Source organism: Fundulus heteroclitus, chromosome 6 (genome assembly GCF_011125445.2).
Source record: "Fundulus heteroclitus isolate FHET01 chromosome 6, MU-UCD_Fhet_4.1, whole genome shotgun sequence".
Lineage (NCBI taxonomy): Eukaryota > Metazoa > Chordata > Actinopteri > Cyprinodontiformes > Fundulidae > Fundulus > Fundulus heteroclitus.
Window position 1 is genome coordinate 28,875,732 of NC_046366.1, and position 15,017 is coordinate 28,890,748.

General features: G+C 38.8%; 2 protein-coding genes across 2 annotated transcripts; both read right to left on the minus strand.

Annotated features, from left to right (window-relative positions):
- Positions 1-340: 340 nt before the first annotated feature.
- On the minus strand, positions 341-2,994 carry tmem14cb (transmembrane protein 14Cb). The gene is made up of 4 exons (XM_012871334.3): positions 2,743-2,994; positions 798-899; positions 622-709; positions 341-534 (listed from the first exon to the last, which is right to left on the minus strand). The coding sequence occupies exons 1-4, from the start codon at positions 2,810-2,812 to the stop codon at positions 474-476; spliced, it is 321 nt and encodes a 106-aa protein (XP_012726788.2). The 5' UTR covers positions 2,813-2,994; the 3' UTR covers positions 341-473.
- Positions 2,995-3,852: 858 nt separating this feature from the next.
- Positions 3,853-13,135, minus strand: pak1ip1 (PAK1 interacting protein 1). The gene is made up of 10 exons (XM_021320901.2): positions 12,793-13,135; positions 11,635-11,797; positions 11,305-11,425; positions 11,153-11,227; positions 10,002-10,054; positions 9,762-9,907; positions 9,143-9,240; positions 8,733-8,832; positions 4,277-4,403; positions 3,853-4,006 (listed from the first exon to the last, which is right to left on the minus strand). Exons 1-10 carry the CDS (start codon positions 12,868-12,870, stop codon positions 3,876-3,878), a joined length of 1,092 nt encoding a protein of 363 aa, XP_021176576.2. The 5' UTR covers positions 12,871-13,135; the 3' UTR covers positions 3,853-3,875.
- Between the last annotated feature and the right edge of the window lie 1,882 nt (positions 13,136-15,017).

Genomic DNA, 15,017 nt, shown 5'->3' on the forward strand with positions numbered 1-15,017 from the left:
AGTTAGTTTAATATAACTTTGTAGTTTGGTAAAAGCCCGATAATTCTTAGAATTGAGAGAGACTTATTTTTTTTACCATGACTGCATCTGCTATTGTATTAAATATTAAGCTTTATTTTACAAGTTGCTCATTTCTAGTATCTTTTAAATACTGTAATATATATATATATATATATATATATATATATATATATATATATATATATATATATATATATATATATATATATATATATATTTTTTTTTTTTTTTTTTTTTTTTTTTTTAGTAATTAGTGAATAAGGTCTTGATCTCAATGTGTTTTTATCTGGTTACATTAAAGGTTAAATAAAATAGAGCATTTTATACTTAAGTTGATTTTTTTATTTTTTATTTTAACAGGATTATCACCAAACAAAACGTTTTATAAACAAAGAAAACAAGCATTTTGTAAAACTTTCGTATATGGATGTATTCAACGTTTAAATGACAGTTCAAGGTTTGTGTGGTCTCGACTTTAGCATTCCAACGATGATCTTGGTCAGCATCAGCAAACTAAAAAACAGACGTTAAAATAATTAATCGCTTTGACAAACGCTTGCCTGCGTGACCTCAGCAGAGGTTAGGGGGAGGCAACGATACCTCGCCAAAGTCATCAAACCAGCTGGCATGACCTTCCAGGAGCTCAGAAATCTCAGACCCATCACTACAGCCAAGGTTCCCGCGGTGCCTGCGTGTAGAGGGAAAAACACGATGGTTAGATGAAAGCTGCTGTCATCGCAGCCCTACCTTTAGTTCAGCTAAATGAGCAAACTCACCCAGCGAAAGCCACACATTCCTGGGATTCTGAGATGCCAGATAAGCGCCGACAGCAGCCGACAGGCCGAACAGGAGACCGGCGACCAGCGAAGTGACGCTGCCTGTGGGGGGGCGGCAGTCATATTTCTGTTAACCTTGGCTTTGTTTTATCTCCTTTATAGTATGTTACATCCATAGAATTAAATGTATTTTATTGGGATTTGATCTGACAGATCCAACACAGTGTTTAACTGAAGTGGAAGCATAATTGTGAATGACTGACATTTTTTGTTGAAGCTAAAAATAAAAAGTGTGGTTTTGCATTTGGATTCCATCCCCTTTACTCTGACGCGCCTTAATTAAAATAAAGCTTAACCGACTGATGGCAGATTTCAGAATTTGGGTTAAAAGCGTCACAGGAATTCACACATTTGTTTCATTTTGTTTAATTAAATGTATTAAAATGTAGCCACTGGCTCCCAAATTTTCTTCTTTCGCTTTTTTTTTTCTTTTTTGGTCACATTTAAAAGTTTTAGATCAAACATGTTTTAATATCAGATAACCATAACCTGAGTAAAAATAAAGAGCAGTTTTAAAAAGATTTATTTTAAGGAGAAAAGCCTAAACCACTTTGGTCCAATATGAAAACCAATCTGTCCACAAAAGCTAATGTCTGGTAGTATCACCCGGCAACAAGCATTTACAATACCCTGATATTGAGTTATTTGGATCACTGTTGAGAAGTTATGACCCACTCGTCTTTGCTAAACAGTTTTATTGGAGTGTTTCTGAGTATAAACGACCTGGATAAGGTCATCTCAATTTAAATTAGGTCCATACTTTGACTACGCCGCTCCAAAATCTTCATTTTGTTGCTTCGAGCCGTTCAGATTTGGACTTGGGGACGTGTAATTTGGATCCCTGTCCTGCTGCATAACCCAAGTGTGCTGAAGTTTCAGTCATACACTGATGGCCAAATATTCTCCTTTAGGATTTCAGAATTATTCATGGCTCTATCAGTTCCAGCAAATTGTCCAGCATAAACTTTTGTCTAATAATCCACAAAATAGTTTCCCAAAAATCTTGGGAATCAATGTGCTTTTTTTTTTTTTTTCAGGCAAACATGAGATGAATCTTTGTGGGTTGTTGTTGTTCTTTTTGTCACCAGTGGTTTTAGACATGGAGCTCTCCCACAGACTAGTTGTCTCCCCAGTGTCTATTTCTGATTACAGAATCATGAACACTGACCAGAACTGAACCAAGCGAGGTCCGCGGTACTTTAGATGTTCTGGGTTTTATTGTGACATCCAGGATGAGTCCTCAATTTACTCCCTGAGGAGGTTCACCACTTAGCCGTCATTTCTCAGGTCGTGGATAATAGCCCTGAGGGTCATTCTCTGGCAATAGCCATGCTGATAAATCTAAGTTTTTATCCGTTTTAGAACTTCTTTACATCAAAGCACGATGTGTTTTTTTTTTAGAGCTTCTAGCCTACTTCATGCTGTCAGACGAGTACAACTTTTTAGGTAATTTAAGCTACACTCAGGCACCAATCAGGACTGGGAGTGGCTAATTAAACTGAATCCAAAAAATGTGATAAAACGCATTTAATTCATTATTAAGGGAGGGGGCACTACTTTTTTCACATAGGGCAAAGATTTGCACAGGGTTTCTACTGCATTTGTATCTGAACAAAAGTTAGAAGGAAATATGACTGAAGTAAAACTTGAAACGACAGGAAAACTATTGACAAATTAAAAAATATATATTGAAATACTACAAGGTCTGGCTGTTTAGAGGGGAAATATGAAGACAATAACGCTAACATTTTGGATTTTGTAACTACAGACGTGCTAAATGTTCTTTTTACTTCCTTGTTTAAATCGTTTTACTCGAAGAAAGAAAGATACCCTCCAAGTTAAAAAGTCTGTGGCGTTTGTCTAATATAATGATTAAAAAGCATACCTGCTTTAGCATAACCTATGACTCCTCCTGCTGACACAAACAGAGCATAGCCGAAGCCAATCCAGTCCATGACTAAAACACTGAACACGGTGCTGCTACGGCAACAGGTTCGGCTTTACGGAGCTAAACCCGGACAGAGAAATAAGACCTGGCAACACAAGTTGTCCAAACTTTGTCTCTTTATTCGCAAACAGCTGAGCAACTCCTAAAACTTGATTTGATAACGTGTCGAAACGCTTCCGCTTTAACGGCAGTTATTCCCTTTCAAAATAAAAGCTGTGGCAGATGGCTCTAATTTAGTAGCTTTAATTCTGCTACCATTTAATTACAAAAAAAAAAAAGAGATAAATGAACAAATCACGGTTAGTTCATAAACAGCAACGTAAAACCTCATAGAAAATAAGATTTACAATAAAATCACGCCAAGTCCGTCTTTGACAACATCCGTCCAAACACTTCCGCCTTAACGGATGTTAGCCACTTTCAAAATAAATGATCTAAATTATTCCGCTCGTTAGCTGTGGGCTTGTTTAATTTTTGATTTATTAAAATTAAATTATTCTTATATAAACAGCAACGTAAAACGCTGTAGAAACTACATTTACAAGAAAACCATCGCAAGTTTATCATTTGTCCGTCGAAACATTTCCGCGTCAACGGAAGTTGGCCACTTTCAAAATAAAAGCGCTAAATGGATGCCGTCATTAGCTGTAACATTAATATTTGCCTTATTAAAATTAAACAAACTGGTAATTTATAAAAAGTAACATAGAACCTCATAAAACTAGATTTACAAGTATTACTTCGTTAAAAGTGAGTCTAAACATTTCCGCCTCAATGAAAGTTAGCCACTTTCAAAATAAAATATCTGAAAGAACGCTCTCTTTTAGCAACCTAATCCTGTACAAATGTTTTGACTTAAACTTCTAAAGCAACATATTGATTAAAATGTATTCCTGCAAAAGGTGTTTTACAAGAAATTTGTTCTATGTCCATCGCAATCAAATTAAAACAAAAAGAAAAAAATACATTCACAAAGAGTCAAACTAGATCTGACAACAATATGCAAATGTTTGTATAAGACAGTAAATTGACATAAAAGCATGAATCAGTTGAAATTATTATTCTTTTTATTATTTTTTGACAGTCTTTTTGCCGCCGTCTTTTTTCTTCTTCTTTTTGGGTTTGCTCTCGTCCTCGACAATTACTTCTTCTGTTGTCTCTCGGACTCTTTTCTTCTTCTTATCAAGTTCCTGAGCATGTTCTGAGGACAGTGGAAGAGAAAACATTTATTGCCATCTAAAAACAGCTGAGAAATGCTTAAGGGAAAATGCTCCTATTTAGTTTGGAGATGCTCACATAACAAACATTAATAATGATTAAAATGCTGAGCTGGCTGCATCTAGATTCAAGACATAATATTATGTTCAGATGTAAAATTACAGAGACCAGTTTTATTCAAGAGAGTAATATCATAAAGTTCCTAAAACTAGTCCACAGAGTGAGATGCAGGTTTTTGTTTTCAGGACTCCACCTTCAGATGTTGTTGCATTAGATGGGTCATCAGATATCTGCTGCAACGACGAAGGTCTCCACACAGAGAGGCACGTCAGTCTAGCTGTTGTGTTCACTTCCCCCAGAAGGATAGGAGGCTCCAGCTCCTGGTCGACAGCAGAAATAGTCACAAAAAAACAATTCTGTATTTTTCATTGGAAAGCCTGTCATTAATTATTACTTTGTCAATCACACCTTTACCAAAAGGGTAGCACTAAAAAGCATATATAGACCTTCTGCGCCGTTCTCTCTAGCTCACCCCGCAGGCTTTCTGTGGGATTTAGGTCTGAGATGGCCATGGAAGACGGTTCAACATGTGTCTGGGGAATTACTACCGTGATCCAAACTGTGTTTTGGATCATTATCATGATAAGAGATCTAAAGTTGAACCATTTTTAGTTTTATGGTATAATCCACCATGTTTTCATGTCAGTTGTGGCATTTCAAATACTTTATGATGGCTTTCAATTGTCACGGCCCTTTCCTCTGACCTGAACAGTTGTCTACTTCTAAAGATACATTAGTAGCTGAACAAAAAGCTGATACAACTTTGTCTAATCTTTTTGCTAATGTTATGCCTGAGTCAGTTGTGAGAGACAGTGCTATGTGTTATTTCCTTCTAGATGAAGTTTTAGTTAGGAAATGGGTTCCACAGAGTGACCAGGGTTTGGGAGATCCAGTCTTTCAAGTAGTTGTCCCAACTGTATTGAGAAACAAGGTTTTACAAACATCACATGGTGAAGTAGCAGGTCATCTGGGTGTGCGTAAAACTTGTGACCGCATACTCCGTCATTTTTTCTGGCCACGTCTTAAAAGAGATGTAACTCAGTTTATTAGGACTTGTCATACATGTCAGCTCACCAGCAAACCAAACCAGGTAGTCAAGCCAGCACCTTTGTACCCAATCCCAGCCATAGGGCAGCCTTTTGAACATCTCATTATTGATTGTGTTGGGCCATTACCACGGTCTAAGTCTGGACATAGCTATCTATTGACTGTAATGTGCCAAGCAACTAGATATCCGGCTGCTTTTCCACTTCGCACAATAACTTCAAAATCAGTTGTAAAAGCATTGACTCAGTTTATTTCTACATTTGGTATTCCAAAAGTTATTCAGTCAGATCAGGGTTCTAATTTCACTTCCCATTTGTTTGCCCAAATTCTTAAACAGCTTAAAGTTAATCATAACAAGTCTACTGCATTCCATGCTCAAAGCCAAGGAGCTTTGGAACGTTTTCATCAGACTTTAAAGTCTTTGCTTCGTGCATACTGTACAGAGTTGTCAGCAGATTGGGAGGAAGGGTTACCCTGGTTGTTACTAGCCGCTCGTGAAGTAGTGCAGGAAAGCACAGGGTTTAGCCCAAATGATTTAGTGTTTGGTCACAAAGTCCGAGGGCCATTAGCAGTTTTGCAGGATGGTTGTTTGCCTGATGAACCACCTCAAAACCTTCTTGACTATGTGAATGGGTTTAGACTGAAGTTATACAGAGCTGGTGAACTGGCTAAGGAAAAACTGGAATTGTCTCAAAAGAAAATGAAACAGAAATATGACAGACAAGCTGAGCTGCGCAAGTTTAGTCCTGGTGATCGTGTCCTTGCTCTTTTGCCACTTGTAAATTCACCGTTTCAGGCAAAATATTATGGTCCATTTACAGTGTTGCGTAAAGTGTCCGATTTAAACTATCTCATTGAAACCCCAGGTCATAGGAAATCCTCTAAACTATGTCACATAAACCTGCTAAAGTCCTATCATTCCCGTAGTCCAGTTCAAGTTGAAAGCACTTCAGCAGTGAGGTCAGCGTTGGCTGCTGCACTCATCACTGTCCCTAGTGGCCTTAACTTTTTGGAGGGGGGAGAAGAGGAGGTAGCTGTGGTTTCAGATGAAGTTTTGAGAGGTCGTTTGAAAAACTCTCAGACTTTGCAAAATCTTAGTGCACTGGTAGATCATCTAGATTGTGGTAAACGTGATGAGTTGGTGGCACTCATTAGAAGTTATCCTACTTTGTTTTCTGACACTCCTTCACAGACTCATTTAATCGAGCATGACATAGACATTGGAGAGGCTAAACCCATTAAACAAAGGTTTTATAGAGTATCCGAGGAGAAGAAACAACAGTTGGAGACAGAGGTGCAATACATGTTGAAAAATAAAATTGCTGAGCCATGCTCTTCCAATTGGGCATCACCCTGTCTTTTAGTTAGAAAGTCTGACTCAACTTTTAGACCTTGTACTGATTATCGAAAAGTAAACAGTGTCACTAAAGCAGATCTTTTTCCTCTTCCTAGGATGGAGGACTGCATAGATCAAGTTGGGTCAGCAAAGTTTGTTAGCAAATTTGATCTTCTTAAAGGGTATTGGCAGGTGCCTTTGACAAAGAGAGCCTGTGAGATTGCTGCTTTTGTCATTCCATCTGGCTTGTACTGTTACAACGTAATGCCTTTCGGGTTGCGGAATGCTCCAGCCACCTTCCAGAGGCTGATGAATCTGGTGGTGTCAGGTCTGGAAGGGTGTGCTGTGTATCTGGACGATGTAGTCGTTTATTCAGATTGTTGGGAGGAGCACATCCGGCGAGTACAAGCCCTATTTGAAAAACTGGTGTGGGCCAGGCTGACTGTTAATTTGGCAAAGTGTGAGTTTGCCAAAGCCACTGTGACTTATCTTGGAAAAATTGTTGGTCAGGGTTTTGTTCGTCCTTTGGAAGCAAAGATCGCCGCTGTGAAGCAGTTCCCACAGCCAACCACCAAGAAGGAACTAATGCGCTTCCTGGGAATGGCAGGCTACTACCGTGCCTTTTGTAAAAACTTTTCCGTAGTAGTGTCTCCCCTGACCAACCTGTTGAAGGCCAAAGCTGAGTTCATCTGGTCCACCCAGTGCCATGCAGCATTTGAGGCAGTAAAGGCTCTTTTGTGTTCAGCTCCTGTGTTGGCAGCACCACGTTTTGGTCAACCCTTCAAATTACAGGTAGATGCTAGTCAGATAGGGGCTGGGGCTGTCTTACTGCAAGAAAGTGACGAGGGAGTTGAGTGTCCTGTCAGTTTCTTCTCCCGGAAATTTAATAAGTACCAGCAAAACTATTCTGTCATAGAAAAGGAGGCACTAGGCCTCATCTGGGCTTTACAGCACTTCGAGGTCTATGTCGGCTCTGGTTTGACTCCTTTGATCGTTTTCACTGACCATAATCCACTTACATTTTTGAAGTCTTTGCAGAATCCCAACCAGCGGCTGATGCGTTGGGCCTTGTTCCTACAGCCTTATAACCTTGACATTAGACACATCAGTGGTAAAAGTAACATTATAGCTGACGCTTTGTCCCGTGCTCCATTGAACTAACTTTATTTGTTTCTCTGTTTTCCTCTGCTGGCTGTCTCTTCCTCCTTCTCTTAAACTGCTCCCCAGGTACCAGGGCTGCTGAGATGGAGGGATGGACAGTTGGTCAGGGATGCAGAGCAACGACTAGAGCTGGGACTGGTAGCTATTTGTGTTTTGGGGAACATTTTGAATTGGTTTTAATGTGGGCCAAATTTTGGGTTGAGGGTGGAACCCTTATTTTAAGGAGGGGGGTGTCACGGCCCTTTCCTCTGACCTGCAGGGGCGGTTCCTCCTGCAGGCAGAGGCGGGTCTTATTAATTGGAGCCACTTGGGCTCATTATATAAGTTGGGCTCCATTAACACTCTCTCTCTCTCTGCTCCTCCAGGTACTCACTTTGTTGGTTGGTTCCGTTTGGTTTTGGTTAACATTCAGACACATTCTCACATACATGTTCACCCACTCATACACTGCACACACTAAACATTCTTACAGACTCACATCTGATCCCTGTTTTATTTATTTAAAGTTACTTATAGGTTACAATAAACTGTTGATTGGCCTAAACCGTTTTGTCTCCCCTCCTTTTTGTCATGGGCATTGAGCCGGCCTGTGACACAATTTAACAGTATTCCAGAAGAGAAATAGGCCCAGTATCACACATCTTCCACCATTTCTTACAGTTGGCATGAGGAGTTTCCCACATATTTGTGGTTTGATTCAACCCTACGCGAAGTGTTTGTTGACAAATGAAAAATAAATATCTGCCCTACTTGAATGCCGCATTTTTCAGTTTATACCATTTCTAAGAATTAAAGGAAATGGTCCAGAGCATTAAAATAGATACATCTTTTTTTAAGGGGAATTTTATTTGTACCCAGCTATACAAGATGTCTTAATTTTATTAATTACATGTTTATAGAACATCTGGTTTACCGAACAGTCCCCCTCCCCACTAATTAAATCTTGACATTTTCAAAAGTCAGAGTGAGATTTTAGTGCATTAAAAGATTATTCTATTTTAGGTTTTTTTTCCCACACATCCTAACAATAGGTAGCAGTAAATGCGCAAGATTCTGTGATAAACCATTTATTTTGATTTATGGAGACAAAAGAACAAAGACGTACCTCTTTGAGATGGATTTTCCACATTTTTATGTACCCATCATTTGAAGCCGTTACCAACAGGCAGAAATCATCCAAAATCAAACTATCGACTGCCTTTACTCTGAAACCACAAAGAGATGCGACAAACAACCATGAACATATTTGTTGGTTGAATAAACAATTTTAAACCTAAATTAGGCAGGGGTCGCAGTAATTCTGGTTTTAAGATTACATAAAACGGTTTATATATAGAAATCTGACAGATTAATATTATGATATACATATAGAGGGAGATGTACAGTACATGGGTTAGGAAAATCTTAAATTGATTTGTCCATGCCAAGCTCAATATGATCAAAATAAACCAGCTAACAGTTCTTGTCACAGTGTAAGATTTAATACACTGCTGCACAGATTCTCAAGTAATGTACCTCGTTTCATGAGCTCTGAACTCGCAAACCCATTTAGCCTTTCCAACATCACAGAACCTCACGGTTTCGTCGTCTCCTGCGACGGCCAGGACGGAGTTCTGAAAGACAAACAAGACTCGTTCAGACTGACAGCAACCAAAACCCATTAAACTGTTCTTACTGATTCCTTACTGCGGTTAAACAAATGGTATGGTGCAACACTCTGGTTTCTTCATTCCATTTATTTTTGGTTCTGAGGAGTGTTATAACACCCTGAGCAGGTCAGAGCATGAGCCAGTTTTGTTGTTGCCATTTCTACATGTTTAATTTTCTCAATTTTCAGAGCACACACTAAGCAATATCCCGTCACAGTCTACAAGAACCAGACTGAAAAAGGTCCAAAGCAAAGACAAAAGCCTTAACAAATCCTGAAAAGACTCCAAAGAATCTTTGATTCCTTTAAAAAACCCAATGGGAGGAACATCTACAGTTTCCCCAGTATTGTAAATCCAAACTAGCGATGCATAATATTTCACCATTAACACGGGTATGGGTCCAATAAGTAAAACCGGGCTGATATTAACATCCCCAATCCAGCTTGTACACATTCAGGAAACCAAGTCTTGATTAGGGAACTCACATTTAAGAATTTCACAGATGAGATCCTCTTCGGGTTTGTCATCGTTCCCGTTATTGACGCCGTCTCCAGCTTGTAGATATCAACTTTGTCGTTCACCACAACCACATATCTGTCGCCATCTGGAGACCATCTCACTATGTGAGCATCTAATAAAAAAAAAAAAAAGTATATAAACAACACGTTAATAATATGATTGTATCACAAATTAAAGGCTGTTTTTCTAGTCAAAGTTAAACTTACTCTGCTTGATGTTTTTGATAAAAGCTGATCTTCCATTGATGAGATTCCAGGTTCTTTAAAGATAAAAAGGTGTATTAAGCTCTTATTTTTAATAAAGAGCCTAAGTGAAAGGTTGCTACACATTTTCTAAGTCTAAATACCAGAGGAAGGTCTAACATTACTCAGTTACATTTACCAGACTAACTTTTAAAAAAAAAAGTACTTCTAGGAGTAGTTTTACTGCATAATCCTTTAAATTTTTACTTTAATAACATTTCATGGAGTAAAAAAAAAAAACAAAAAAAAACTGAGTATCTTTTTAGATTGCTCAGCAAACCTCGTTACATCACTGAATGACAAAGGAATGACCTCCTAACCAAAACTGCACCAGACATAGACATCTGTTTTTCAATTAAATTTAATTTATATAAGCCTAATTCCAACTCAGCTTAACATCACAGTCTTCTACAGTCAAATTTCCAGAGTTCTCAGCTCATTTATGGATATTTTTAATACACAGATGTTCAGCGGTCACACTTTAAATATAGAGTTTAAAAAAAACCTGTAAGGAAATAGATGGATGAATAGACAGAGAGGGATAAACAAACGGATGAAGGGATGACAGATGGATGTAACATTTAGACAGCGGAAAGAGAAAAGACTTAGACTTAGACTTTCTTTATTGTCATTTTGTATACACAGAGTGCATACAGAACGAAATTTCGTTTTCACACAGCTCAGAAATATTGCAGTAACTCTACAGGATACCTTGCAGTGAATTACAGTACAGGATAAAGTGCAGTGATCAATCGCAGTCACTTACAGGATAAATTTCAATTTACTTCCGGATAAAGTGCAGCAGTGAACAGTAGGCAGTTGAAATGTAAACAATGTAAACCAAATGTAGACAAATATGCAGTAGGGTGCAGCAGTGATTTAAAAGTAGACAGTTGCATTGTACACAGTTTTGCAGTACGTTTCCGGTTAAGGTGCAGCATCAATTTTGCAGGATACGATACAATGTGCAAATGTGCAAATCAGCGAATCTAGTGTGGAAAACATTCCCTTCTCAAAAACACTCAAACATCCAAAGCTAGAAATCTCTTAAATCAAATTCTCCAGACTGCATCGAAACCCTGCAGGTAATAATAGAGATGAGATGCGAGCTTTACCTCAGAGTCTTGTCTGTCCCGACTGAAAGCGCCAGTTTCCCCGAAGGATGGACGGAGAGTGAAGTAACGTGACCTCTGAGGAAAATGACAGCAATGAGGAACACCATTCACAACGAACCACTGGAGCCAAACCGTGGAAACTTCATACTCACTTATGAGCTCTGATCGTCTTCAGACACTCCCACTTCTTTGTGCTCCACACACACAGGAGCCCATCTTCTCCTCCACTCAGCAAGTGAGAATTCCCGTAGAACTCGAGGCAAGTGATCGTGCCTGTGGAGCAAAGGCGTCTTGGGAGTCATTATCATTAAAGTCCCACTAAGTTTTATAACAAAGATAGTCACTGACCACCTCTTTCGTTCATAGTGTGAGAAGCTAGCTTAAATTAAGAAAACTTGAGAGAAGGGGAAAGGGAATTCCATGCACAATAAAAGTCTATGGGGTTTTTCAGCTTCAGACAAATTAAAATCAGCCACTCGTACCATCATGATGCAGCAGAGCCCCATGATCGGTTCTCTTCTTCATGTCGTACAATTGTATAGTTTCGTCTTTGCTTCCCGTGACCACGAACCTCTCGCTGGCCGCCACAGCTGATATGGAGGCCGTGTGAGCATGGTGTGTAAAGTCCGCTTTGGCTGTCCATTCCTGCAAAAAAAAACAAAAAAAAAAAAACGTCTCTTTTGTAATGCCTTAAAATCACAAATGCTCACACAAGACGTGCAAATTAGAGGAGATTAATGGGGCAAAATAAAAATAAAACGACAAGACAGAGCAAAAGAGGCAAGGCAAAAGATTTTGTTCGACTCTCAAAATAAAATAGTTTTTGACATAAAGCAATGTCACCTATGTGCTTCCTTTCTCTCATTAGTCACCAGCTCAATGCTTATTTACAACAATATTACTTCATATTAACACGCAGTGACTTATTTGCTATTTGAAAACATCACAAACAATCTTAGCAATGCTTATTTGACTATAACGTATAAATTATCCTCTTCTTGCTGTTGATTTAAAATTAAGTTGAGGAATTTGGAAGTTGTTTCTTCTTCATTATTCCATCCACTTTAGAAACTTCATCATCATCATCAATGATAAATCTGTCCTACGGTATTATGATGCTACCATCATCCTTCACGGTTGGGACATTGCTCTAAGGTTAAAAACTCAAATCTTACAAACAGGTGTTGCAATGAGTGTTATTTAAAAATGTAAACAAGTCAGAATAAATTTGAGGATTTAATATAGTTCGGTAACTGAAAACGTAGGTTAGGCCATGTTTTTTATTTATGCATCTAAATATCATTCAAAATCTGTTGATTTGAAATTAAATTGGATAATTCTGAGTTACACCTGCGTAATTCCATCCACTGGCAGCAAATCGATCACACAGCATGATGTGACTATTACCATCCTCAACAGAGTGTCCTCCTTAGGCCCAAAAGCCTAACTTTGACTCCTCTAAACATAAATATACCCACTATCATTTCCACATCTAAGACAGTAGAAATAAGTAAGAGTAAAAGTAAGACAACAAATCATAATGTACCCTGAGTTCACACCGTGAATCTTCAAAGAAGAGCAGTGACATTTTCCTGCACATACAAAAATAAATGAATAAAATAAATTCCAAGCCTACTCACGTTTTCGGCCGTTTGTACTCGGTATCCGAAGGTGATTTGCTCATAGCTGCCAGCGATGAGCTCCAACACCGCTGCCATGCTGCTGCTGCTGCTGCCTCTGTTCGCTCCAGCAGAGATGAGCTAGCGGGCTAAGCCGGGCTCTATAACTTTATTTACTCAGAACTGTGCCGCTAAACTCAAATGACAACTCCTTAAACCGCAAACTGACACATACGTTAGAGATAAAATGAATAATAGCTCCACAAAAACCGAGTTTAAACCACTAACTGATGGCATGTGCGACTATCTTTTAGCTATACACGCCTTTGACTACAAAACAACATGTGGCACTAATGCGCCTGCGCAGAGCAGATTGTTTCCGGTTCTTCTTCTTCTTCTTGGTTTTTATTGGCGGTTGGCAATAAACGTTTGGTTAGCATTACCGCCACCTACTGATATGGAGTGTGGGTCAAAATATCTACATTAGCTTAAACATGTTTTATCATATTTTGTTAATAACTTTGTTTTCCTGAAAACCCCAATAAAATGTTAACGCTTTTACTTTATGAATATTCCTGCAGTATGTTTAATAAATTATTTTTTTCTTCATTATTCCTAAATTCCTCCAACATTAATCTTCCCTTAATCTCATATCTCTCACAAGATAAAATATGTTCTGTTGTTTCATTTTCTCCACAATATTGACATATTCCCGTATTATGCTGTTGTATTCTAAGTAATGAGCTATTAAGTCCAATATATGTCCAAATCTTAATCTTGCCAATACTTTCTCTTCTTTTCTTTTTGTCCTCCCTGCTCTCATCTCTCCTACTCTCTTTTGAATCCTATAATGCCATCTTCCCATCCCATTCTTTATGTCACTTTTGATTCAATCTTAAATTATACTTTTGCTTCTGATTTGCTTGTAGTGACTGCAAGGTTGATCTGTCCTGCTGTTGACTTTTGCTTCCCTATCTGTTTCATTTTCAAAATAAAAGCTGGTTTAGGCCTATCCATGTTTCATGTTTATCTGTCATAAATAAGTGTAACAAAAAAGTGTTTGTTTGAATAGTGGAGTTGACTTGAGGATGATGATGAAAGCTGATTTTCTTTGACCTTATAGCCTATCTCACAGCAAGTATTGTGACTTTAAATGGCTTAAATTAACCAACTGAAAAGAGAAGCTCAACACATTATGAAATGGGGATGTAAACTATGTGGAATTCCTTGTTAAGTTTAAAAATGTATTTACATTTTAATTATATTTTTAAAAGCATTTAATGTTGAAGAGTCAATGATGAAGATGATTTATTCCTAAATTCATGCAGTCAAATTTGAATATTGAAAAGGATTCCAGAGACACATATATGGCACAACTGCAAAATTAGCAAGACATGACAATCCACCTTAACTGACAGGATGGATTCATCAGAGAAGCAGCCAAGAGTTTCATCTTAAGTCTGGAGGAGCTTTACAGATCTACAGTTGAGGTAACATAATTTGTAAACGAGTTATAGCCAACATACCACAAATCTGGGCTTTATGGAAGAGTGACAAGAAGGAAGGAATTGCTAAAAGAAATGCTGTTTGAAGTTTGCCACCAGTAATGCATAGGACAAAGTACGGAAACATGGTGGTGAAGGATTATCCTGTGGAAAGGTTTCTCTGTGGCAGGGACAGGTAAACAGGTCAGAGTTGATGGGTAGATCAGAATCAGAATCAGAAGTTTATTGCCAAGTAGGTTTGCACTTACAAGGAATTTGACTAGGTGTTGATGGTGCAGCCTCCTGCTAGAGGGAAGTGACTGAAATAGTCTGTCACTGGGGTGCGAGGGATCAACCACAATCTTCTCTGCACGCCTCAGAGTCCTGGAGGCATACAGGTCCTGGAGAGATGGAAGATTGCAGCCAATCACCTTCTCTGCAGACCGGATGACACACTGCAGTCTGCCCTTGTCCTTAGCGGTGGCACCAGCGTACCAGATGGTGATGGAGGAGGTGAGGATGGACTCAATGATGGAGGAGTAGAAGTGCACCATCATTGTCCTTGGTAGGTTGAATTTCCTGGGAGATGATAGTTCCCAGGAAGCGGAAAGACTCCACAGTGTCAATGGTGGAGTCACAGAGGGTGATGGGGGTAACTGGGGCTGAGTACTTCCTGAAGTCCACAACCATCTCCAGTGTTTTTACAGCGTTGAGCTCCAGGTTGTTCTCCCTGCACCAGGTCGCCAGATGCTCAGCCTCCCA

Excerpts from the sequence above, each read along its gene's own strand:
- tmem14cb (XM_012871334.3), bottom strand. The coding sequence starts at position 2,812 with ATGGACTGGATTGGCTTCGGCTATGCTCTGTTTGTGTCAGCAGGAGGA. Across the intron at positions 900-2,742 it reads CATAGGTTATGCTAAAGCAG|GCAGCGTCACTTCGCTGGTC; the intron begins GTATGCTTTTTA and ends GCCCCCCCACAG. Across the intron at positions 535-621 it reads GGTTTGATGACTTTGGCGAG|TTTGCTGATGCTGACCAAGA; the intron begins GTATCGTTGCCT and ends TCTGTTTTTTAG.
- pak1ip1 (XM_021320901.2), bottom strand. The coding sequence starts at position 12,870 with ATGGCAGCGGTGTTGGAGCTCATCGCTGGCAGCTATGAGCAAATCACC. Across the intron at positions 11,426-11,634 it reads GGCTCTGCTGCATCATGATG|GCACGATCACTTGCCTCGAG; the intron begins GTACGAGTGGCT and ends TTTGCTCCACAG. Across the intron at positions 10,055-11,152 it reads GGGACAGACAAGACTCTGAG|AACCTGGAATCTCATCAATG; the intron begins GTAAAGCTCGCA and ends TTATCTTTAAAG.